This window comes from Plectropomus leopardus, chromosome 9, assembly GCF_026936395.1.
Source record: "Plectropomus leopardus strain MGB_pleo_1.0 chromosome 9, ASM2693639v1, whole genome shotgun sequence".
In the NCBI taxonomy this organism is placed as follows: domain Eukaryota; kingdom Metazoa; phylum Chordata; class Actinopteri; order Perciformes; family Serranidae; genus Plectropomus; species Plectropomus leopardus.
In genome coordinates, this window is record NC_142184.1 from 2,508,632 (window position 1) to 2,535,102 (window position 26,471).

The 26,471-nt window shown below is 38.4% G+C and overlaps 4 protein-coding genes across 5 annotated transcripts in view; 2 read left to right on the forward strand and 2 right to left on the reverse strand.

Annotated features, from left to right (window-relative positions):
* The window catches only part of LOC148188633 (lymphocyte antigen 75-like), a 50,823-nt gene that overhangs the window by 22,215 nt on the left and 2,137 nt on the right, over positions 1-26,471 (reverse strand). The gene's annotated exons all lie outside the window — the stretch shown is intronic.
* LOC121947271 (galactose-specific lectin nattectin-like) lies at positions 4,837-7,165 on the forward strand. The gene is made up of 7 exons (XM_042492240.2): positions 4,837-4,893; positions 5,091-5,156; positions 5,423-5,438; positions 5,663-5,757; positions 6,220-6,354; positions 6,500-6,611; positions 6,938-7,165. The coding sequence occupies exons 2-7, from the start codon at positions 5,091-5,093 to the stop codon at positions 7,006-7,008; spliced, it is 495 nt and encodes a 164-aa protein (XP_042348174.2). The 5' UTR covers positions 4,837-4,893; the 3' UTR covers positions 7,009-7,165.
* LOC121947269 (galactose-specific lectin nattectin-like) lies at positions 9,768-13,453 on the reverse strand. 2 transcript variants are annotated; one of them, XM_042492239.2, is made up of 7 exons: positions 13,357-13,453; positions 12,851-12,916; positions 12,578-12,590; positions 11,502-11,605; positions 10,981-11,115; positions 10,719-10,839; positions 9,768-9,991 (listed from the first exon to the last, which is right to left on the reverse strand). In XM_042492239.2, the coding sequence occupies exons 2-7, from the start codon at positions 12,914-12,916 to the stop codon at positions 9,930-9,932; spliced, it is 501 nt and encodes a 166-aa protein (XP_042348173.2). In that variant the 5' UTR covers positions 13,357-13,453; the 3' UTR covers positions 9,768-9,929. The 2 variants fall into 2 exon arrangements, with proteins under 2 accessions (XP_042348173.2, XP_087937795.1); XM_088081669.1 differs by having other exon boundaries at positions 12,554-12,590; positions 13,357-13,440.
* Positions 21,071-25,798, forward strand: LOC121946520 (galactose-specific lectin nattectin-like). The gene is made up of 7 exons (XM_042491119.2): positions 21,071-21,147; positions 21,344-21,409; positions 21,889-21,907; positions 22,309-22,394; positions 22,842-22,976; positions 24,165-24,273; positions 25,396-25,798. Exons 2-7 carry the CDS (start codon positions 21,344-21,346, stop codon positions 25,461-25,463), a joined length of 483 nt encoding a protein of 160 aa, XP_042347053.2. The 5' UTR covers positions 21,071-21,147; the 3' UTR covers positions 25,464-25,798.

Genomic DNA, 26,471 nt, shown 5'->3' on the forward strand with positions numbered 1-26,471 from the left:
TAACTTTTTTGGTGGTCAACTGTCAAGATCACAATGGCCTCGCACTCATCTGATTCCTGTGAAAGCCATATCTCAAGATCACCTTGAGGGAGTTTTTTCAAATTTGACACAAACATTTATTTGGACTCAAGAATGAATTGATTAGAATCTGGTGGCTAAATGTCAAAGGTCAAGGTTACGGTAACCTCATAAAACATGTTTTTGACCATAACTCAAGAATTCACCTGCTCAAATTTGACACAATTGTCTAAAAGGATATAATTATGAAGTTCTGATATTTTAAATCCAAAAGGTCAAAGGTCAACTGTGACATAATGTTTCACAAAAACACTTTTCTGGCCACTACCGAAACCCCCTCATTGCCATCCTGAGGGCTTGCTTGGTTTGCAACGGTTGGATGAACTGCCAAATTATTGAAAGCAACACTGGAGACAGCTTATTGTTGTAAAATAAACATTCAGCTCACAGACAGCAGCCGATGACGCGCTCCCTAAAAACTGACATCTGTGACATTGTGTCATGAGATGAAACTGCACATTTTAGAGTGACCTTTTATTGTGACCGTGCCAAGGCACACATCTGTGTGGTGCTGATGCTGTTATATCAGCTACACCTGTCAGCTGGATGGCCTACGTACAGTCGAACCTGCTCTCTAAAAATCTATTCAGATCAAACAGCAAACTTCTCTCCGTGACTCACCTGATGTGTATTCAGCTGGTATTTCCTGTCATAAACTCATACAAATCTTTTACTCTTATTAATAATTACTATTACACACAATATCCAGAATCAGTAGGCCACAGTATGCACTGCAGACATCATATATCATTAACAAAAAGCTAAAATGTTCACCCCGTCCCCTTATACACTGAGACCACCACTTCCCAGACCTTCACCTCCTCGCCTCTGCTGCTGTTAGTGGACCTACACTCCGAAACAAGTCGAGACGTCCAGTCATCACCGGCAGATTAACTGTTCTTTTTATTTTGTAGGTAATTGTTTTTGATCCATTTTTAAGTTAACCACATGTCACACAGTTATGTTACACTCTGTTGCTTTAAGTAAATATCAAATGTTAAATTCCTGTGAACAGTCCTGGAGCGGATTCTGTGCACACAGCTGAAAATAAACTGGCAGCCACCCCTATGAACAAATTTTTCAGGGCTGTTGAATTAAGATGTTTCTGTTTGACTTTGAACAAGAGAATCAGCATGATTCAATAGACCAGCAGCACTGCTTTCATAACATGAATAATATGAATTTCTGTTTTACACTCGGCGGTACGGTGGCAGGGGCCCTTCTGTGCTGAGGAACATGTTCTCCTTGTGCCTACGTGGGTTTTCTCCGGGTCTCCAGCTTCCTTGTATCATATATATAAATATATACATAAATATTGGCTTGCTGTCCGTAAACATTTTTAAGAACTTCCTGAAATCTGAGTAACCCCTGAATCTGAATCCCCCTTTTAATTACCGACTGCAGTGGAAAGGAAGAAGAAAGTGTGCCACTCTGTATTGATTACAGGAAGTTAATCTTCAAGGATGCCTATTCTCTTCCACAGCTTGAGGATGCTTTCACAGCACTCTCTGGATCTGAGTGGTTCTCAGTACTCCATCTTTACCATCAAATTGAAATGGACAAAGCAGACAAATCCAAAACCACTTTTGTGTGTCCCTTAGGTTTCTTGTAATTTAACTGTATGCTCCAAGGAGTAACAAACACACGGAGCACTTTCCATCGTCTCATGGAGAAATGAATTTGAAGGAAGCTCTTATATTCATTTCATGACTTGATCGTGTTTGCACCCATCCCAGAAGAACATGAAGCAGACTGTGAAGTTCTCCAATCATGCCACAGCCACCAACTGACACTCAGCCAGTTCCATATCATGAGAGGTGCCCGAGATCACAGGGGGAAGGTGTAACCCAGGTTAAAAACCTCATAGCCAATCCTAGACCACTCCCAAGTTAAATATATCCAGATAAGGTGAGGTCACTTCCTCTTTTCCCACCTGGCTGTTTGGTGGGGCAGGCAGAACCGACTCTGAGCGCGCGGCATTCTGCACACACACATGCAACTTAAAATTTTTAAAATTTTTGAGATGGTCTTTCAAGGATGAGGTGCAGTTGTTTGATGTCGTGCTACTAAACCCTGGAATCCCCTCCTCTAAAAGAGTGAGATAGGAACAAGTGAACTCTGGATAAACTTGAATGAGCTGCACTTGAATGAACCAAACAAAAAGCAGAAGTGAAACCATCCATTCTGGAACCAACAAACTAAACTCAAAAGGCCAATATTTATGTATATATTTATATATATGATACAAGGAAGCTGGAGACCCAGAGAAAACCCACGTAGGCACAAGGAGAACATGTTTCTCAGCACAGAAGGGCCCCTGCCACCGTACCGCCGAGTGTAAAACAGAAATTCATATTATTCATGTTATGAAAGCAGTGCTGCTGGTCTATTGAATCATGCTGATTGTCTTGTTCAAAGTCAAACAGAAACATCTTAATTCAACAGCCCTGAAAAATTTGTTCATAGGGGTGGCTGCCAGTTTATTTTCAGCTGTGTGCACAGAATCCGCTCCAGGACTGTTCACAGGAATTTAACATTTGATATTTACTTAAAGCAACAGAGTGTAACATAACTGTGTGACATGTGGTTAACTTAAAAATGGATCAAAAACAATTACCTACAAAATAAAAAGAACAGTTAATCTGCCGGTGATGACTGGACGTCTCGACTTGTTTCGGAGTGTAGGTCCACTAACAGCAGCAGAGGCGAGGAGGTGAAGGTCTGGGAAGTGGTGGTCTCAGTGTATAAGGGGACGGGGTGAACATTTTAGCTTTTTGTTAATGATATATGATGTCTGCAGTGCATACTGTGGCCTACTGATTCTGGATATTGTGTGTAATAGTAATTATTAATAAGAGTAAAAGATTTGTATGAGTTTATGACAGGAAATACCAGCTGAATACACATCAGGTGAGTCACGGAGAGAAGTTTGCTGTTTGATCTGAATAGATTTTTAGAGAGCAGGTTCGACTGTACGTAGGCCATCCAGCTGACAGGTGTAGCTGATATAACAGCATCAGCACCACACAGGTGTGTGCCTTGGGATGACACAGTGACACAGGTGTCACAAGTTTTAATGGACCGGGCCATTTGCTGCTGATATCCACCAGAGTTGCTGTCTGTGAGCTGAATGTTTATTTTACAACAATAAGCTGTCTCCAATGTTGCTTTCAATAATTTGGCAGTACATCCAACCATTGCAGCAAAGTAAAGTAAAAGAGGGGTTTGAGTAATGATCAGAAAAGTGATTTTGAAGAATATTATGATGTCAAAGTTGACCTTTTGGATTTAAAATGTTAGAACTTCATCATAATATTCTATTACACATTTTATGTTTTTTTTTTTTTTAAGATTTTTTGGGGACTTTTTTGGCCTTTATTGGACAGGACAGCTAAGCAAAAGTGGGAGAGAGAGGGGATGACAGCCGCTACGGCAAGGACCGAGCCTTTGTACAAAGGGCAGCCAGTGGGCGCGCCATTCGGGTGAAATCTGAGCGTATGAATTTTCGAGTTATGGTCATAAACATGATTTGTAAGTTTACCATGACCTTGACCTTTGACATTCAGCCACCAGATTTTCCCTCAAGACCAAATTCAGATATCGTATTCAAGAGATTAAGGCATATGCAAGCTCCCAGTGACCTTGACCTTTGACCACCAAAATCTAATCAGCTCATCCTTGAGTCTAAGAGACCATTTGTGCCAAAATTGAGGGGAAAAAAATCCCTCAAGGTATCTTGAAATATTGTGTTTGTAAGAATGAGACCTCAGGCCTCTGGCTTTGGTTATTGCCATCACGAAGGCATACAAACAGATCATGAATGAATGTGACAGAGAGCTCAAGGCATCGACCTGGCCTTCAAATTCCAATGATCTCAATCTGACCAAGTGTTTGTGGGACATGCGGGTACTTCGGAGGTACCCCCCATTAATAGGTCACATGATGCGATGACTACACACTTGTCAATAGGCATTGGCTCCCTCATGATGCAGCAGGCGCTACAAGAGGTGTTATTGCATCACAGCACTCTTCAAAAGTTGAGCAGATCATCTGGAAGTTTTGAATCCACAATTCCTCTTTGAAATTGAGGACTTCTACCTCTCAAAAATCCCTCATACGTAAAAGGGGCTTGCCTTTCCATTATTGCTCCATAACACGCCTATGTGGCCTTGGATTGGAAATAATGACAGCTAGTGCGGTGGCTGCAATAGAAATAAAGATACTGATGTTTCGCACATCCATCGCCATGTTTCTTGGAATGCTATGACCAGAGTAGAAGTCACAGAACATCACCCAATCAAAACTCAGTAATCTTGAAATTGTGTTTTATCGACATTTCAAACATATTGCTTAAGTTTTGTGCAAATCTGGGAAATCCTGTGGTGTGTGGTAGCAGGGAGATGGTGACCGAGCCTTTGTGTCCTCTGGGTTGTGACACGCGGTATCAGATTTAGATCTGTGAAATTTGGAGGCCAGGGTGATGCCTTAAGGTCCATGCCACGTTTCATCGGACCATTCCTAAGCAGTGTTTATTGGTGTGGCATAGTAACATCCTGGATGAGAGCTGAAACGGCAGAGCATGTATAATTTCCAACTGTCTTTCAAAAGCATTAGTTTTTTTCTGGCCTGAACCAAGAGAATTTGCATTATTAATTATATTAATCAAACAATATCATTTAATCAAAGAAAGACATGCCATAAGCATCCGTGTCATAACACCTGGAGAGAGTATTTAAACTGTGGATTTCCCTCTCAAAGACACCCTGCTACCTGCTACTGCTGCAAGTGCAACCTCACCTGATCATCATCAACACGGTAAGTCTCTCATTCCTGCCTGCCATCACTGCAACAGCTGATTTTACTCACATCTAGAGAAAATACTTTATCTTTTCTTTTACTGTTCACTTTAAGATTTTTTTTTAAATTTTGTATTCATATGTCACCAAATAACCTTGCTGTCAGTAGAATTTTTGCAAATGTTGAATTTGTAATTTAATGCATCACTTTTACAGATGGCATCAAGTCTTCTTTTCATTGTGGTCCTCTGTTTGACCACTGGACTGTGGACTGGAGCAAATGTAAGTGACAAGCACATTGATTTTGGAAAAATCTTTGGTGTTCTAACACCTAAACTGTAAAAGAAAACAAGTCCTACGAGAGCTCTTCCAGCCCAAAATCATGTTTTTAACACACAGTATAAATGCTTTATTGATATTTTGCAATAAAACAGTTTTACGAATAAAAGTCAACATCCTGACACTTCGTATTTTTTAATTTAAATCTGACAGATGAAGGCAAAACAGAGATGAATTTGATGCTAAACATTATGTCTTTATCTTCACAGGCGACATGTGGACTAGGTTAGTACCTCTCAGAACGGTGGGGGTGAAAAACTGCAGCTGCACTTTGTGACTGCACTTCTGGTTATTGATAAGACAACATTATTTTTTAACATTGCTCCTTGGTCAACAGCTGCTATTTGTTAGACTGTTTATAAAGAATGGGCTGAGTGAGAATATTCTCAGATATCCACGGGAAGCTTTGTGCATGATTGTCTTTCTAATCATCTACTATTGCTACCCAGATCACTGCTGCAAAGTTTGCCCTCAAGGTTGGGCTATGTTTGGGGAACGGTGTTACCAGTTCAACAACGTCAAGAAGACCTGGGCTGAAGCAGAGGTACATTTGAAAACACTGAAACACTATTATTTGTGACTTATGCTTTTAACGGGCCTTTCTTACAAGAATCACTAAGTGGTAACAATTCTCATTTCAGCATTTTTTAACAAGAGACACATTCAAACAGCTTCACAATTATCTGTGACTGAATCTGGCACTTCATTGGTCTTAAATACACAGACTTTTATTGTGGATTTGTTATTCGCATTAAAAAACGATTTACTAAGTGTTAAATACTAAGGAAACCCTTTTCTGTTGGTGCCCATGGTACAGTAATGTTGAAGCTAGGAATTTAACACAATGTAGCTTCATTCCCACTGCATAAAAACCCCACTAAAACATCTGGCTTTTTAATGCGATGGGAATGTGTACTATGAGCACACCAGGGTCAAATGACTGCAGCAGACACGGGTTTTTCACTCTTTTTTTTTTTTTTTTTGCTCCTCACCTCTCCTTTATCAGCATTTCTGCACCACTATCGGTGGAAATCTGGCTTCCCTCGAAAGCGACGATGTCTACAAGGCCCTCAGAGAGGGGATTTTCAGAGTGTCTGCCGCACATACAAACACTTGGGTTGGAGGCTACGATTCATCACATGTGAGTCCACCTATTCTTTGTACATCTTTAAACTCATCTTTGACAAAAACATTCAAAGTTAAAACATACCTGAAATACATTTTTTTAAAAAAAGTGAATTAAGTTAAAGGCTATGTATTTAAAAAAACAATAATGTTTTTTCCAGGAGGGTATTTGGCTGTGGAGCGATGGCAGAAAGTTTGACTTCAAAGGCTGGGCTGACGGCGAGCCCAACAACAGTGGTGGAGGAGAAAATTGCATGGAGATCAACTTTAAAGGTAAAACATTTAGCAGTAATGAAGACAGAGAAAATATCTATTTTAACTGGTTATGTGATGTGATCTTACATAATAAATGCATTTTGTTTTATCCATACTATGGAATTTGTTATTTTCTTTTGTTTTTTTTTTTATTTCTTTTGTGTGTGTGTGTGTTTGTGTGTGTGTGTGTGTGTGTGTGTGTGTGTGTGTGTGTGTTTCTGCTTACATTTGCAACATTGAACACTGAAGTAGTTTGAGATTTTTAGATGAAAATCTATTGACAAAGTCAATGTGAAAATTTTTACAACTGGGCCTTCTGAAATGTTGCTATTGTTTGTCTACAGGAAAGGATTTTGTCAACGACATAAAGTGTAATCAGAAGAAAGCTTTTCTTTGTGCCAGAGACCCACATTAAGACATCTGACATGTCTGTCATTGTGAGGTCACATTCCCACTGATGATGTCACTTCCAATATGAAGTTGAGCCTCAACAACCTCACTGTTGGAAGATCTACTGACGTTTCTGATTTGATTTCAGTTGAATCAATCAATAAATATATTCTGTCCAGCAATCTGACTCACCTTGTTATTTCACCAACTCATCCACCAAAACTCTCTTAAAAACTGTTCACAATTATTTTCATTAAAATAAATAATATATAAATATGTATATATATATATATATATATATATATATATATATATAAATATATATAAATAAATGATTATTCAGACTGTAGTTCCATATCAAGAAAGATAACATTTAAAATAATAACATCACACACAACCCAATAACAGTATATGCAGTCACAATGAAAAGATAAAGGAAAAGTCTTAAATGTGCCATTTGTGTGATATTTTATCGTTAGTGTTTGTTTAGTGTAAATATTGTTATTGCTTCGGGTAGGAGGTGTGTATCCCTAAAAAGATTTAATAAAAAAATATTTCTGCATAGGGATGGGGATAATTAATTTTTAATGATATGATGCCATTACTGAGACTCCTTAATGATCCAAGTCTCTTTGAATAACACATGACAAATACACTTTGCTATTATTTGATGTAAGAGATGATGTTAATATAAATGTTTAATTAGAACAATCTTGGCATCAGTAGTTTTAATTATGTATTATAAGATGATGTGTATGTATGTATATATGAATGTATGTGTATGTATATGCATATGTAAGTGTGCATGTTCATAATGAATATATATGTATTTGTGTGTATATGTGTATATATACTGTATATATGTGTATGTGTGTGCATATATATTTCATTTCTATTTATTGTTGTATTTTTGAGTTATGTTAAATAAGGAAGCTTATGTACGTTTTTTAGTTACTTGAACAATGGAGAGGGGTGGAGATTTGACTGTGTCTTTTTTTCTTTATTCCTTTTAATTTTATGCACTATTCTTTTGATGGTTTGTATGTTTATGGACTTGGAAAGAGATCATGTTCGAAATAAACATTTCAATCACTCACTCAATTAATGATTAGAGCGTGTGAAAGGATGTTTAACAGGTGATAATTCCATCTCTACTATCCATTTTATATTGCTGGGAACAAATTTCTCACCCAAAAAACTGCATTTTTCAAGTTTCTCACCAAAAAATAATTTTCCTTTTTCTTGATGTGACATTTGAACACATCATGATGATATTTTATTTTACTAAGCTGACCTTTAACCCATCACATTCAAGCCTTATGCAGGCTTGTATATTTAGCTAAGTGGCTCCTCTCCTGTCCATTTCAACTTGGATTTCAACATTTGATTATTTTTTTTAACTGACGGGGCTTGCTACGAAGGCTGGGTGTGCTTCCCACTGCTGATGTGAGTGGATGATCATGAAGACTGTGCCAGCTGTACTGCAGCAGCAACAGTTGAAGGCATTTTTTAACCTGAAGACAGTCAGAGGTACAGTGTTTAGGTTTAATTTGATGCACAATGTTGATGCACTTGGCCATGGAGGTTGTGTTCTGCCACCACAGATAGCTAAGTATCTGAGCCTGCCTGTTGCAAAATTAACTTCTTTTAAAGGAGACACAGTGATGATGTTCAATTGCCCCACTCACTCTCACTCTCACACCCCAAACAAATGGGACGTGGGCATGGCATGACCCAGCTCACCACAACAATCCAATGAGAAACACGGATAACAACACACACACAGGTAATGTTACCTTATTCTCTGCCATTACTTGACTATATCTTCTTAATAGCAAACAGCTGTTTGGTGCTGTTAATGCTCTGAATAATCACAATACTGATAATACATTTTATAAATAAATACAAAGAAGTAGCAATAAAGTATGCAGATTATAAGATAAAACATGCAAAAAGATAAAAAAAAAAATAATAGACACACACACATACTAAAATTAACCAATGAATCGAAAACACTGTACAACTGAAAAGAACAATGGCGTCGAAGGATAAACTAGTCTTATATGGTTTACGATCTAAGGGAATGTCAGAGTGAAAAAACATGTTTCATTTTTACCTTTTCTTAAACATGTTTACAGAGTCTGACTGTCGAATATGTAGACGAATTTTTTCCATGGTTTTGGCGCATAGGCACTCAAGGCTGCTTTTTTTTAGTTTTTGGGACTATAAGTAGTCCAGAGTCCGATAATCGAAGAGCACGATTACGGGTGTAACATGATAGACAGTCTGCTATGTATGAGGGTGACATATCGTTGAGAGCTTTAAAAATTATTGGGTGTACTTTAACCTTGAAATTAGGCAGCTATGGTCAGATACAGCAGTCAACAACTTGATTTATGACTATTTTAAGGCCGCAGGAGATCACCAGATCAAGAGTATGCCCCTTATTGTGTGTTGGCGCTGTATCATCCTGGCGTTACAGCGCCAGGATGTGAAATCCCCAACTAGAACTATATGGTTGTAGTTTATGGTACAGTTTGAAAGCATATCAGAGAATTAAGGGATTAAATCTGTATTATGTTTAGGTGGTCAATAAATGTTCAGCAGCAAAGTTGGTGTCTTACCTAGTGTCTGAGTCACAAGATATTCAAATGCATAATTTTTCCGAGGTCTATATTTTTGTAACTGATGTTTTTTGCATAGATGTTGCATAGAACATGAATGTGAATGCAAAGAACACCTTTATCGGGTTGTAAAATGTACAAATAGAAAGAGACAGATTGCTTAACGGGATTATCGGTTTATTGAATCAACTGAAACGAAATCAGAACTGTCAATACATCTTCTTGCAGTGATGTCATCGAGGCTTGACACCCTGGTAGAAGTGACATCATCAGTGGGGATGTGACATCACCATGGCAAATGTGTCAGCACATGTTGGAGACTTTACAGCTTTATGCCACAAACGAAGGGCTTCGCTACATGACAGTTGACGTCATTGGGAGCACCTAAAGTTTAAAGAGTAACAAACAATTACAACTGCAGGGAGTGATTTTTTTAAAAAAATTACAGATTCAATATAACTTTCCGATATATACAGATGTACACCATTTCTATAAAACATGACAACCACTGACAGGTAAAGAGAACAACATCGATCATCTCGTGTGAATCCTACTTCCCAAACACATTTACAGAGCTCAAGGCATTGATCTGGCCTCCAAATTCCAAAGATCCCCATCTGTTTGAGTATCTGTGGGACGTGGTGGTACCAAAGATGTTCTAGGTCAGAGGCCCGACTGTGGACTGGACTTGGCTCTGATCTGTTGGGGCATGGATGCAAGACCTCTATAGGCACCAAGGCTTTGGTGGTTCTTTTGAGTCCTGTGGGTTGTCAGTGTACTGGTAAGTCCCACTGATCGGATAGGGATCTAGAGAATTTAGAGGCCAGGTCAATGCCATCTCTGCACAGTGTTTCGGGTGTGGCATAGTGCATTGACTTGCTGGGTGGGCCACTACAATCAGGGGAATTGTTAGAACCATGAGGAGGGGTACTTGGTCTGCAAAAATGTTTGAGTGGGTGGTGCATCTCAAGTAGCATCTGTATGAATGCCAAGACCCAAAGATTCCCAGCAGAGCAATGCATTGTAACAAAGTCATCAATGTTATTTCCTTAATCTGTCATTGATTTTAATGTTTTTACTGATGGGTGTACTGCAGAAAACCAGTGCGTACCATTCCAGTTCAACTCCAGGCAGTGCTCGCTTTTGCTGCTGCCACCGTTGCTTGGCTGCCCTTTACCCCAAATACCCTTGTAGTCAAATGGGGATCCATTACTCCACAACCAAACGCCCTCCTGAAAGACAGATTGAAAGGTCAGTTCAGTCCAATCACAAAAAAAAAAAAAATTCCATCATCTGGTCCAAATTATACCGGACTCTCAATGCAACTACCAAATCATACCATCTACCATAATATTTATTGTTTAAATACTCACCTTTACAGTGTCATGGCCTCCAACGAAAGTTTGGTCATTTCTGTTGGTCGCTGTGAAGATCAGGTTTTCGACAAAGTCCAATTCCTCTTTGTTGTGAATGGATGCCAGGTTTCCACCTTGACCAATGCAGAAACGCTAACAAGACAACGTGTGAAGTGAAAAAGATCAATAAAGTGAGAGAAAATCACTAAGAGATGGAATGAGTTAAATGAGAACAGCCTCGCTTCTTTTACTGAGCGGTTTTTGTAAGAACAACAGGTTTAAACGAGACCTACTACACCCTGTTACAGTCGGTCACTGGCTTCAAACACTCTGCTAACATATATGTAGCTACATGCTTACATCACCAAAATATAAAAACCTGGTTGTCAGTGTTTTGAATTTCTCACAGATGGTATGATGAAAATAACGTGTTTTAGACCATTCAAGCATGTTAACATGCAGCAAAAACCTGAAAATGAGCATAAGCCTATGTTTAAATACAGTTTGACAGTCACAACTCATATTGTTGCATTTCGTACCTCTGCATCAGCCCAGTCTTTTTTGGCATGGTTGTACTTGTAACAGTTATCCCTAAACCCGGTCCAGCCATCAGGGCACTGCTTGCAATCGTCACAGCAAAAGTCTAAAACACAGTTGTAGATGATCAGAAGAGTAGCACAAAGATTGTTTCATCAGGAAGACAGTGGATTTTGTCCCCCTACCACTGACACTAAAAGTGCAGTAAGAAGGGATCTGTTAATGGCCAGTATGAACAGGAATAATGATAACAGAAGGTCAAATCAGTTTCAGTGCTCCTTTGGGCTCCCGAATATTGTTCTAAGACAGAACTTGTAAACCTATCCTTTAACAGGGTTCATGCAGCTAAAGGCAAGATGGATTTAAGACTTTTTTAATGACACGTGGACTTAAGTTTAAGACCAATTTTCTATAATCAAAATTAAAGGACCTTTTTTTTTCATTTTGCCCAAATGTTTACTGTAACATAAAACAGTTTTTTTTGTCGAGTTAAAAAGTAAGATTGTCTATGTCAAATGTTGAAAAAACAACTCTTTTTAGAGCTGAACAAATGAAATATATAACATATTGCATTATTATTAAAGTATCTATTTGGTTTACATTAAAAGTGGGAAATATCTGTTATTTCAGGCTGGTTTTCTGGGTAATTTTATGTTTTTCAGTCTGCATGTGAGATTCCACTGCTTGGACTCCCATCGAGACAAGCTTAACAAAAGAGGTGTATCTATGTAGTGAACAAAAAAATAGATGTTACCAATTATTTTGTGATTTTACAATGCAATGTCAGAAAAAAAAATGTCAGAGCATTTTAAGACTTTTGCTTTAAGTCAATTTAATAACAATTAAGGCCTTATTTAAGATTAATAAATTAAATGCCTTTTAAGAGCTTTTAAGGATCTGCAGGAACAATGTCTAACTAAAGTGCCTGAAGACAAATCAGTTAAGCTGTGTTTGTCTTCTCAGGAGAGCTGCACTCTTTAAAATAATCCATTTGAAAACTATATAACTGCAACAGCAATCACAAAGTGCCAGCTGCTGCATTATGACCATCCACCTCCTGAATCTGAGAGGTACCAACCATCAGACTGCGCCTGTGAACAAAAATGAAAACGTAATAAGTACTGGACCTGAAATTGTCTCTTTTTCTAATTTTAGACTTGAGCTTTATGTGCATTTCATTGTGTATTATCCACATTATTCGCTGTATTTTATTGCGTTGGTAGTTATTGTGAAGAAAAATGACAAGCTATGCTGAAAACGTGACGATGGGCTCAGAGACATGCTACTAGTGTTTACAGTTTAGCAGTTGTAGCACCAATATTTTTCTATATTAAATGTATATTTTACTTACATTGGCTCCGATCCACAGTCCACTGGCCAAACAGAAGACCGCAATTAAAAAAAGACTTGATGCCATCTGTTTAAAGACGCAGTATATTAATTCAGTACAGCACCACAGGAAAGTATATGAGTTGTCTAAAAGGGTACTCAAAATACAAAATTAACATTTAAAAAAAAATGTTTTACAGCAATGTTATTATTATTTAAAAACAGATATTTATAAAATATTATTTGATGATGGAAGAAGATAAATTCTTTTTTAAAAGTCTGCATGTTTTTCAGAAACACGACATTGTTTGTAATGTAAAAATGAACAGATGAAATGTCTTTTCCATATATACATGAAGACAAAATGTAAAACATTTTCAGAAACAAGACTCAAAGAAATATACATTAAAGGAAGATTTTCCCTTGTTGTGAACACTAATTTTAACAATTAAAAGATGAAAAGTCTTTTCTGTAGATACAAATAAAAACAGCTGATGCCACAGTGAAAGGCAGGAGTGAGAGCCTTACCTTGTGATGATCAGGTGAGGTTGCTCTTGCAGGAGTAGCAGGTAGCAGGATGTCTTTGAGAAGGGACACCCACAGTTTATATACCTTTTCTGGGTTGTCGGACTCAGAAACCTGCGACGTGTCTTTCCTTGATTAAATGATACTGTTTAATTATTGTAATTAATGAGTAATCTCTTGGCTCAGACTTTACAGTCTCAACAGAATGGACCTGAAACAGAGTTGTGAACTTAGAAAAGGGCACACAAATGATATGTGACCCCAGGGAAGGGAGAAGTCAAATTCGGCAGGCGTGCTCATATATCCGCCTTCATCAAACTTCGTCCTGCCTCCAGCTCTTGACGTGATGTGATAAGGGAAAAAACTATTTTCTAACAAGCATTGCACTTGGTGAATTCCTCCCATTTGTAAATGCAATATTACGCCAATATGGTGGTGCTGTATCATAATCAACACAGTGCACCAAGAAAGGCTCTGTCGGAATTGCCAAAGTGGAAGATAAGAGCCATCTATTTCAGACCACAGTAAATAAAATTTAAAAAATGTTACAGAATTACTGTATATTAATTAATAAGCACTTCGAAAATGTTTTTCTTTCTTTTCTTTCGCATTCTTTTTCTTGTTTTTTTGTTTTGTATTTTAACCAATTTTCAGGTAATTTTTTGTATGATTGACTAATTTCTTGCTAATTTTTAGGTAATTTCTCTTCTGTTGCTTATTACCTTCTTTCCTTGTCTTTGTAAGACCCTTTGAAACTTTGCTCAAGTTTAAAAGGCGAAGTGAGAGACCTTCACCACCTTGACTCTGCTCGTGATAGTGGATCTACACTGAAGTTGTTTGTCACGTATAAAAATGCAACACAGAGACGAGCTCTGCTATACCTCTCATGTATACAATATTCAATGTTATTACATACTGTATGTAAGTTATCAGGTTCATTTTTATTATCTTTTTTGATTCCTCAATCATTTGCCACATTTTACAGTTGACCTCTATGGCTGCAGGTAAATGATCAGAACTGAAAACCATGTGAAAGAGACCGGGTGGATATTGTGCGTGCAGCTGAAGGTAAACTGGCAGATGCCTCTCTTGTACAAATCTCCCAGGGGTGTTGAATTAAAATGGTTCTGTTTGACTTTGAACCAGAGAATCAGCATGACTCAATTGGCCAGCAGCAGTGCCGTCCTTAAAGTAGAACCACGCCCATTATTCCCAGGGTCTATGACATGCCATGTCTGGAGCTGCTCCATAGGTAATGAACTGGGAAGGATGTATATGACACTAAGAGCAATCAGAGGAATGTCCTGAGTATACAGAAACATTTTCCTTTCAGAACTGAGAACACTACAAGAGAAAAAAGCTCATTTTGGCATAAAGAAAGGAAATGGTTGTATGTCTCTGTGCACCAGTCAAGTTTCTCTTTCTGTTTACATCTTTGTCTGTGAAAACATGGATGCTCCACACACATCTTCTCTCGGGCAGCACAATTGATCCATACACTCAGCACAGTTTCAAGATTACTGTCACCACTGCAGTATCTGACCAAATATAATATAAATAAAATCTCACCACTTTATCGTGTTATTCCATTAAAAATCTGACATTTTGTCATAAGCTTAACTGTGCGTTCACACCAAATGTGAAAAAAATAATAATTTCACGTCACGTTATTCGCTCATATTAGGTTGCTTGTTTATTTCTGGAGCATTTGGAAACTCGCAAAAATTGCTTACGTTAGCATGGAGAGGCAGTTAACAGCTAACGTGGTTAGCAGTGAAATACAACAGAAAGTTGGATGTAAACAGGCTCCGTACTCTGAAGCAGAGTGAACCAAGACACACTCTTCACAGTACATTACATGCACAGACACAGGTGTATTTTCAGCGCTTACCATGTAACTTTATAGGTTTGCTCACGGATCACGGATCAGGTCCACATTTGTTCTGTCTCTGGGAAGTCCTGATGCTGAATGTAGCTCCCGTGTCTCAGTAATGTCAGGAATCAATTGGCAGACTATGGCAACACAGCCCCACGCAAAATTTTTGCGAAGTGTAATGAAGTGTCAAAATTTACATTTTCGCGTCCATCACGTCCAACGCATCCTTTAAGCCGCGTCCTTTGCGCCGCCTGGCCCGAATTCACATCTGTCCACGTCTTTGCATTGACTCTGAATGGAAGCACACAGTACTAAGTGCTTGTGCCATGTCCGGTGTGGATGTACAGTAAGAATTCTTGAGTTGTGGCCAGAGAAAGGTCATAGTGAGCTTGATCTTTGTCCACCAAATTCTAATCCCTTTCTTCCTCAGTACAAGTGATTAGAAGAAGAAATTCCCTTAAGGAGTCCTGAGGTATCACCTTCATAAGTATGAGACAGACAAAGTCACAGTGACCTTGACCTTTGTCCACCAAAATCTAATCAGTTCATCTTTGAGTTCAACTGGACATTTTTGCCAAATTTAAAGGAACTCCCTTAAGACGTTGGTGATATATTGCTTTCATAAGGTTAAGAAGGGTACAAGGTCACACTGACCTTCGACCTACGACGACCCAAATCTAATCAGTTCATCGTTGAGTCCAAGTTGATTTTTGTGGCAAATTTGACTAAAATTCCTTTTGGTGTTCTTGAGATATTGCAATCACAAGAATGAGACAGATAAGGCCACAATGACCTTGACCTTTGACTTTTAAACACCAAAACCTAATCAGTTCATTGTTGAAATTTAAAGAAATTCCTTGAAGTGTTTTTGAGATATCACATTCACAAGAATAGGAGGTTATACTTACTTACAGACAACCTAAAAACATATGAACAAAATCAGTCGTCTAGTAGTTGTAGTGTGCACCAGCTCCAGACTTTATTCGTGAGGACATCACAAGTTTAAGACTTATTTCTGCGGTTACTAGTGTTGAGAAAGAGTCACTCATGTTCACAAATATTGATCAAACTTTCTTGGGCCAAGGAAATAAATATTTGTATTCTTATGTTAGGTGGTGTTCTCCTTTAACAGAATTAGACGAATTTCTGTTTTACACAAAATGGACAAGAGGGCATGGACAGCCTGTCCACATACTTATGTGTACTTTTGGTCTGAGGCTACTGTTCATGGTTTTGAATTTTGACTAAGGCAGAAAAGAAAAATGCACAAAATCTCTCGGGGGTGTTTGATTAAGATGATTCTGTTTGATGTCGAACATCCTGGTTGACAATGAAGAGAACAGGCCGGCAGCAGTGCTATACCTGCTGTGTCATCTTGTTTTTTCCAGCTTCACCTGTGAATCATCTTTTTAGTGAAAAACATTGTTTCCTATGTGACTCAAGTAAATGAAGATAAATGACAGTGACAAACTGGTGCTATTTCAACCCCAACAAGAATGAAAACCTGTATATAATGTGACACCATCGAATGAGACCTAATCTTCATTAAATTGCAGGATTAAACATATCGTCCAGAGCTGGGTCTGACAGTCTGGTTTTACTCGCCTCTGCAGCAGCTGCACCTCTAATCAAATCCATCGATCTGATCAGCTTAAATCGATCTAACTAAAAACTTATTTATTCTTCACCCCACATCTCAAACTCAACAAACTGCTGCTGCTCCACAGCTGCCATTATTTTTAACCAATGAAAGTGCAAAAAAAAAAAAAAAGCTAGAGAAGCTTCCACTTGAATGCTTTCTACACCTCGAGTTTACTAATCAAGGTGTCAGGGCTCACTTAAACTGGTAAACACAAATATATCAGTATTTTCTGCGCATCCACGCCACAACAACAACAGATAAAGCGAACATGAAATTATACTGTCATTGCACTAAGTCTAAAAATTGATCCATTATCCACCCAGCCACTAAAACTCCACAAACTGCTGCTGAGGGAACAAAAACTTCATGAAAACTTTTGCCTACACTGTGTTCACAGACCTGCAAAAACCTCTGAAATTTGTATGGATCTGCCATGATTCTGGGTGTCTGGATCAACTCAGGACATCTCAAAAATCTTAGTCTCCACAGTCATCTGCTGGACCAGTCGCACAACTTCTATGTGTCAGTCATCTAGTACTATTCCCATCTACACTTTTACATTAGATCTCTGATCACAGCACTACTGTCGGTGTATAAAACATAACAGAGGTTTTATATCTTCTAAAACATCTGCAACTGGTAAAAATACATCTGAACTAGATTTACTTTAAGTTTTACATACAGAACCTATAAATGTATCATCATAACAATATTTCAGTGTTCAGGGTTGTGTGTTATTGACATGAATGACTACAATCACAACAAAGACTAAGGCGACACGAGCAAACAGGAACACTTTTGTCTCTGAGATTTACAACACAAATGCAGTTATCTCAGAATAAGTACAGCAAAAGTATTGTCGGTGTGATAGGTCATATACTAGTCATACTCATACTTTTTTTTTTTTTTTTACATATATTTTGTCACAGCTGAGCTTTAAGCATAGGTGAATTTAACACTTAAAACATACAATGGACGTTTAAAACATGAAGGACTTCATGAAAATAACTCTCTACTTGTAAAATGTTTGGAGAGTTAAAGATTAAATTATTATAGTCTATTTGAGAAAGAGTACAAAAATACAACATTAAATGGTCTGAAGTGCGTCTTTTACATGAGAGTACGTTTATAGAAATACTGGTATCAAGAATTGAAAGGAGTTCAAGTTTCTGAAATAAAGAATATTACCCTAATGATCATTTTTGACAGTGTCGAAAATGTCTCTGTCCTCTGTTACACTGTGTCAAATGGTGTTGACAATCAACACCACTGCAACTTAATTTAGGACCATCTTCACTTAAGTCACACCCAGGAACTCCTATTTGTCTTACATTTCTCCACTTCTGGTGTCAAAGTATTGAGAATATGAGAAGTGTGAGAGCGACCTGCTGTGTCAGTTAAATGACTTTAAACAAACAGCTCTGAGGGTTTACTTATGATGACACTGTTTAACTATCAATCCTCTCCCTGAATCAGCCACGCCATGTATAAATGTTCTAATGGAGAAAACAAAACCTCAAGTTCAGTCATGATGAATCAATATTCTCAAAGCAGGGGTGGGACGAAGTTGTTCTCTAAAGTGTGAGTGTTGCTAGAGCTCTCTGTCTTCAAGACTTTCTTTATTCTACATGCATGTTGGAAGTTGGTGAAGTTGTGCCAGAAATCCCCACTCTGCTTCTACACTGCCACATCTTGCCTGCAGCTCCCTATATCAAAGAGTACTGTGAAAGTCAAGTGCGCTCTCTCCACAGCTAAAAAAAAAGGACCAAGCGTCCCCAGAAGCATACTGCACAACACACAGAATAGTAAAAAAAACAACTCAGACTGATGATTCAAATCACAGACTTCAAAGGTGCAGCCCTTACACTGACATATATTAAAAACTAAAAGTTATTAATTTAACTTTGGGGACATTTATTTAAACAAAAGTACAATGAGCTCATAAGCACAGCATTAGTTTTCTGATTATTTTTTTGTTATATTTTCAGCTCTCATTTCTATTTGCTCTTTGAAAATGCACCTAGAGTATTTCTCCACAAATGCAGAGATGCTCATCAAGTTTGCACTTACATTCCCTTAAAAGCTCAGATTGCTCTTTTGTTTTGTTTCTTGGCTGCTTAAACAATGAAGTGGTTCATTAAACTGCATGTTACATTTTTACAGTGTTTGGTCATTTCCGCATTTCCGGAGCTATAGTTACCGCTTCATGGTTGTATGCCTCCGCCAACCAGTCAAGTTGAAATTACAGTTTACATGCATGTCTGTTCAGAATCATATGCCATCATGATAGTCGAACATGCTTCAATGTGGATGTCGCTGCAAAGAAGCTACATATTCCAAAACATGGAGGCTTCACACATCAGCACAGTAGATCTGTACTAGCAGTACATTTTCAAGGTTAGTGTCACCAATTCAATATCTGATCAAATGTCTCCCTTCCTGTTCCTGAGATATGACGCTCCATAATGACCAGAAAGTGTTCTGCAGAACACTGTAATGTTGCGGTGAAGTTGACCTTTGAGATATAAAATGTCAGCACCTTATCATTTTATCCAATTAGACTTCTGTGTAAAACTCTGTCACAAAATTTAGTGCATGAATTCTTGAGTAATGGCAAAAAACATGTTTTGTGACAGTGGCCTTGACCTTTGAGCACTAAAATCCATTAAGTTCATTGTTGAGTCCAAATGGACGTCTGGTCCAAAGTTAAAGAAAAGGCATTCCTGATATACCTCGTTCAGGAGAACAGGAATTAAAAAGTATATGCTCATCAGGGAAGGGGTTCTGGTAGAAATCTTGGGCAAATAAAACCACAGAATGAGCAGGGTGGGGTAGCAAAACTCAAGTTCCCCTGCCCCTTGCTTGTCATCCCATTAAACAAGTGAAGGGAATTAGCCAAAAAGTTAGCAAGATAAGTTAAGCCTCCCACTGGAACCTGACCAGGCTCACTTAAGCTGGGCTGTTAGGGTTCATTATACAACAGTTAGATCAAACCAAGCAATTTGATTGATTGAGAGGTGTTCCACATGTGTATACAGTACAACAGCACCGGGACTTTTAACTTCTCATGTATCACTCCACCGTGTAGCTGCTCTAAACCGTTAATTGGGCAAACATTAACGGTCGATACTTATCTAACGTTACAGTAGACTGCATCAACATTTGAAGAACTCCCCTCTTACTGGTAGCATCGCTCAAAAACTACCTGAGCAGATTTCGCCTGATGCAAAAGCCCTCGACCTGCAGACCAGGAGGGAGCAGCTGCTACAGCCAGCTTTTGGTAAACCGCTGTTCATTGGGAGTACAACAGCTGTCACAGATGTTAGAAGGATGTGCAATGAGTCAGGGACACACTCATCTCTCACCAACCACAGCCTGAGAGACACTGCAGTGTTTCCCTTATTACACATACAGTATAAACACTTATTTACACAGCGGCATGTCATTTCTGTCTCTACATGGTCGTGCATTAACAACCCCTCTTTGCTCTCTGTATCACGCATGGTGGAGTTCTGCCCCCAATGTGCGCACGCACACACGCGCGCACACACACACGTGTATGCACACACTGGCGAGCACACTCCCACCAGCGGACAGAGAGCGCGCGTCAAAAATATGGCGCCTCAACCACCGGAAAAGCATAAAAAATATCTGCGTTTTTCACCGTCTCCCACGGTGGTGAAGATGGCAACACTCGCTCTCCAGAGAGTAAGTTGGAGTTGCTCTCCTGAAGTAAAGAAAAGAGCCAAAGCAGCAAAAAGACAGACTGTAGTCACAAAAGCTGCACACTTTGTGATAATTGTCATAAAGAAATGTGCCGATGTTTAGTTCAATGTACAATTCAAATAATTGTTCAGTTGTTATATTAACTGCTGTCATTAAAAGAAACACCATGATTCCTTTCAGTGGTTTTGTCTGTGTCCATACAGTACTTTTTCTTTTTTGCACAGATGCCACACCAATCAAGTGCCTGATTGGCAAAGACAAAGCAGTGAAAGCAGCATTGAAAACAGTTGACATGACATCCGAATCACCATTTGCAAGACAAAGAAAAACAAAAAAGAATGGGGAAATGAACTTAAGCCAAAGGATAAATTCAGACTCAATGATGTATTGTATTTTGTTTTTGTTTCCATTTTGTGTAATGTGAGTAGGCCCTATTGTTCTCTGACATGCGGATGATATTTTCCATTCCAGGGCCAAAGGATCATGACAAGGTATAAAAACCCTGACTGGTCGTCTCCTCATCTGCTCTGACTCGTCACTACATCTAAAGGTAATATTTCAGAGGTTTCTACTTCCCTGCAAAATACTTTTTGTGTTTTTCAAAGGTTTTTGTAAGAACCTTATATGTATATTCTCAATGATTTCTTTATACTCTGTGTCTGTTTTTTGTTTGTTTTAATGAATAAAGATCTCTATATGCTCTGGATAATATGAGTTCATTTATTATGTCTGATTTCTTTTCACAGATGGCAGCAGGTTTTTACTTGGTGTGCTTCCTCTCTGTGGCTGGCGGACTGTTGATTGCAGGAACTGTAAGTTGCCTTTGATTTATTTTTTTTTATCCTTTGGTTGTGACAAGAAACCACTGTAAGTCACCTAGTATGTAAATATTTACTCTGTTTGCTGTTCGGCCTCCGCAGAAAGAAAACAAAACTTCATTGTGTATATGCTATTGAAAGGCATACTTCCTTATGTAAAAAAAAAAAAAAAGTCAAAATGTACCTTGTACAATAAATCCTATGTCTTCTGGTGCACAATAAACCAAGAGTTAAATGAAGGTTTGAGCAAAGGTCAGTTGTTCCTGATGAAGGACAGTATTGAGAACAGATAGGGTTTCAAAATTTACTGAAGATGCAGATTAATTTGATTTGATTTAGATATGTCTAATGTCAGGAGCCTCTTTTTTTCTTTTTCTTTATAACAAAACACACCTAAGTTTTACTCTTCCATAATGCGGGGAAAATGCAAAGTGCAAAGTCCAAGCTGATAAATGTGTTGTTCATGTTTTCAGATGTCTGCCCCTCTTAAAAGTAAGTAACTGAATTTTCTTCAAGATTTGTTTGTATGTATAAAACATTTTTTATAGCAGATAACAGGGTTAGGCTTGTGTGAAATTTTTCAAACCTGTTTTATATTAAGCCAAAACTGGACTGGACCTATTCACTGAATTTTATCAGCTATCTTACATGATTCAGCAGTCAATCCTAAGAGGAACATAATGACACCGTGTCCCCACAGAACGTGAGTGTCCAACTATCACGTAGCATATCATATGTGTGTGTTTTTCTACAGTAGAAAAGGGTCTGTTTTTGGGCCTGATCTGAGCTCTACTTTGTGATAAACTGGAACACCAGCTGTGAGTCAGACCTCATCACCCAGCATCAGTGCTGGACCTCACTAACTTCTTCCTAACATGACGACTGTGTTGCAGTTGCTTGCTGTCCTGCCGGTTGGACTCCATTTGGACATCGCTGTTTCATTTTCTTCCACGAGGCAAGGGAATGGATATTTGGAGAGGTACTTGACAGTGCAAAAAAGGTTACTGTAATTGTGATGATTCACTGCACTTTTGTTGCATTTTGTTCAGCCTGTCTCTTGCCCTTACTTCGGTATGACGTTAATACATAAACTATGTTGCAAATTTATTAGGTTCACTTCTCAAAAATGAATGCAGCCTAATACAATAGTCCCATAATAAATCCCACCTTTATTCTGGTTATCACATCACATCACATCACATCACTCGTTTAGAGAATCAATCAACATATCATTATGGTCTCATTCTGGAGGCTGCTGTTTGCGGTGGTGAAAAACTGTATTTTGTTAAACAGCTTTCTATTATTTAGTCCTCTCAATTTATAAATAAAGGTGGGCTAAATAACAGAAACACCTCTCTGTGTAAAGCTATGTCTCTCTCTCCTGCTCTGTCTCTCTCTCTACTACCCCCCCCCACTTCATTATCAGCATGTATGCCGTTCACTCGGTGGGAATCTGGCCTCAATCCACACTCCTCAGGAAAAAGCCTTCCTCGGTGATTATATTGAAAAAGTGGCTGGCTCCCGTGTACATACTTGGATCGGGGGCACTGATGAGGCACAAGTGAGATATACAAACACACAGCACACGGGATCTGATGCAGCTATCTCCTGAGATGTTACCTGTTGCTACATGGGGAATTCACACTACGAAGTACGAATATTAATTTTCTTTTAGAGAGTTGGAGGAGAAGAGCGATCCCACTCTCATGTCTGTACATTAAGCACACAGCCTGAGACCAGCCAGGATAAGCCTAGCTTAATACAATTTCCCTATGTGGAACCTCGTTATGTTTTTTTTTCTGCGTCTGTGTTAACAGGTTAGCAAGCTGCGCTGTTCAGGAACAGCAAAGCTGCTGGGCATCTAGTCTTGCCAGTTTCTTCCACATGAAATGCATGGTTTTATGCATTTTTTCATGCATGTCAACACTGTCAGCTTCTGAGGACAGTGGGATTCTTAATTGTAAGAGGAAAGGTGTGAACAATTCTGGGGTTTAAGAACACATCATGAATCAGACGTAGATTTTTCTTAGGACTTTTCCTAAGGACAAATTTAAGAAAAAACTTAGGACGATATTGGTGAATGTAGGGATGGGTACCAAAACCTGGTACTAAACAGGCCCTAGTGCCAGATCAGTAAAGACTGGAGGATGGATAAGCACCAACATTTACAGTTCTGCTACTGGTATTGGAGATTTTAAGAAAGAATATTTCTTGTTTATTTAAGTAACATAACGTTGTCTTTTACAAGGTTTAGCTCTGACACACATTCACGCACTGTGTCTCACATACACACACACACACACACACACACACACACACACACACACACACACACACACACACACAGGGTGACACGCTCCAAAATTTGCCTATATGTCTCGAGAGTTGATACCGACACTGTTTGTTGCCACAAGTGCAACAACTGTTTTTATCGTTAGGGCAAAAACACAAGTGATCTTTTAAAACATCTAGCCAAAGTTAATAACATTCAGGCAGAGAAATGCGCAGTTTTCGACTGCATAGCTAGTAGTTCAGCTGAGCGGAAACACACTGTGACAACTAGTGGTAGAGACTATAGCCCCACACATACAGTATTTATACCGTCATATACCATTTACCCCACTGAAATTTCAGGAAGGTATGAAATATTACATACTGCTCAGCCCTAGTACAGAAGAATCAATACTGCAGAAAATAAATACTGAAACTACTGATAGTATTACAATAAATGACACATTCCCTCTTTCAGGAGGGAACGTGGCTGTGGACTGATGGCTCACCATTTAACTACCAATCCTGGAGTCCTGGGGAGCCTAATAACCTTGGACAAGAGCACTGCATTGAAATGAACTGGAGAGGTAAAAGTATTATTACTTGGCTTTGTGATGTAACTCTTTTGTGGCAAAGTAGGTTCTGAACAATACACTGTGCTGCCTGAGCATGTGTTGGTCATTTTTAGGTATACTAGGTATTGGTGATGCATGGGTCGACCCACAGCCTGTGAGTCCTGCAGGATGACTCACGGGTTGGGCGGTTCGGATGAGCTTGTTGAAAACATTGCAGGTATCGGGCAGTGCGGGTCATAATGTGACCAAGCAACGTTCCGAGTAAATTGTTATAATTTACAGAAAGACTGCACAATAATCCAGTTTACACCTTCTTCCACCCTCTCTATCTTTCTCTGTCACACAGCAAGCAGCTGTCTCATCAGCACTGCTATGCTCAGGCTCTCTGATTCAGCTTTTGACAAGGAAAATCTGACGTAAATCTGACATATTTAATTTCTCTGGTCATAATGATGTGTTAAAATATTTCACTCAGAAAAACATGCAAGCCTTACACGGTGTTCTTACAGCAAGCAAAAGCCTCTCTGCCCACACCGACTCCATTAAATATGCACTTACGTAACGTCATGTAAACAAACCACTGTATTGATCAGCTGTGAGCTCATGTAAACAAACCATTTAGGTTATCAGCTGTGCATTTGAGATCATATGCTTAAGACATAACCACTTAAGAGAGCAGTGACTACTTGCTGTCTTTCTGTCCTTTGTACTTTTTAAAACAGAAAACACAATTTTTTACTTGTGATATTTACTGGAAATGTGTAGCCAACAGCAAATAGATTTTTTACTGGAAACTTTCAGCTCCAGTTTGTAGTTTTGCGTTTCAGGTTCGGGTCATTGATTAATACACTTGTGTACAGGTCAGACAGGTAGGTTTGGCTCTCATGGCGGGTCAGATTTGGTCGGGTTTAAAAAAAAAACTGACCTGCTTATCACTATTATGTATACATATGTTGCATCTCTATTTTTAGGAATGCTTAACAGTCTTTTTTAAGATTTTTGTGGATAAGATCATTTACACAGAAATGTAAATACATCTTATCCACTAGATAGGTTTAAAAAAAAGCAATATAAAACATTTGAAAAGACTTTTGTGCTGTTATGACATATGTTGTTTTTAACCCCTCCTTACAGAGTACTTCTGGAACGACAACCAGTGTTACCATGAAAGAGCTTATCTTTGTGCCAAAGACCAGATCTAACTTCCACCTCCACAGTGACAACGGCAACAATGTTGGTTCTACTGACAGTTATTATCAAATCAAATACTTCTGTATTATAAAACTGTGATAAAAATCTTATTGCTATTAATTTAGATTTTTTTTAGTTTATAAATGCACAGAAAACTGCTTCACAACACTGATCAAAGTGGTATTCAAAACCTTGCTGTTTCAGTAGGACAAAATAATTATTTTTCATTTTCTTTCCATATTGTCATCCATCCATTTTCTTCTTTACTACACCGATTTAAACTTTTGAAAATATGTAATCAACCAGCCAATCAGAAATATATTAAACATCATTTTCATTGACTGCACATTTTTTGTGTGGACTTGATTCCTTGACTTTGGTATTCTGAAGTATTCACATTTGAAGCACTGAGTGAAAACAGTAAACTTAATAGGCAATCAAAGATGATTGATGAAAGATTTTTTATCATGTTAAAGTAAGGAGTAAACTGACCCTGACTTAATGACATATTTCATGGGTTAACCGTAACAATTCATCTATATAGTGAACACTCCAGGAAATCTGAGGTATAACCATCAGATGAATTTCTGGTATAAAAATGTTTTCTTCTCCTTCTTCTCCCTGAAATCATTGTTCTATTATTCTATTTATGAGATTTTAGGACATTTCTAGGATTTTAGGACATATGGGGTTTAGCTAGGACCTCTGTTAGGGGGTGCTGGAGATACTCCATTGGTACTTTTTTTGATAAACAAGCTAGATTCCACCACTGTACAACAGTCCGTCATTATGTGTCACATGACATTATGTTAACACCATATAAGCCAACAGAAAGCTTAAAGTCACTGCAGAGAGAGCAATAAACAATGTAATTCACATCACACAGATCACATATCGATCACATCAACCACTAAAAAACAAAGTCAGACTTGTGAAGTTTGTTACAGAGAAACCAGACCAAACATAGAAACCAATTAACACATATCCAGTCACAAAACAAGCCTCATACAGTAAATTAA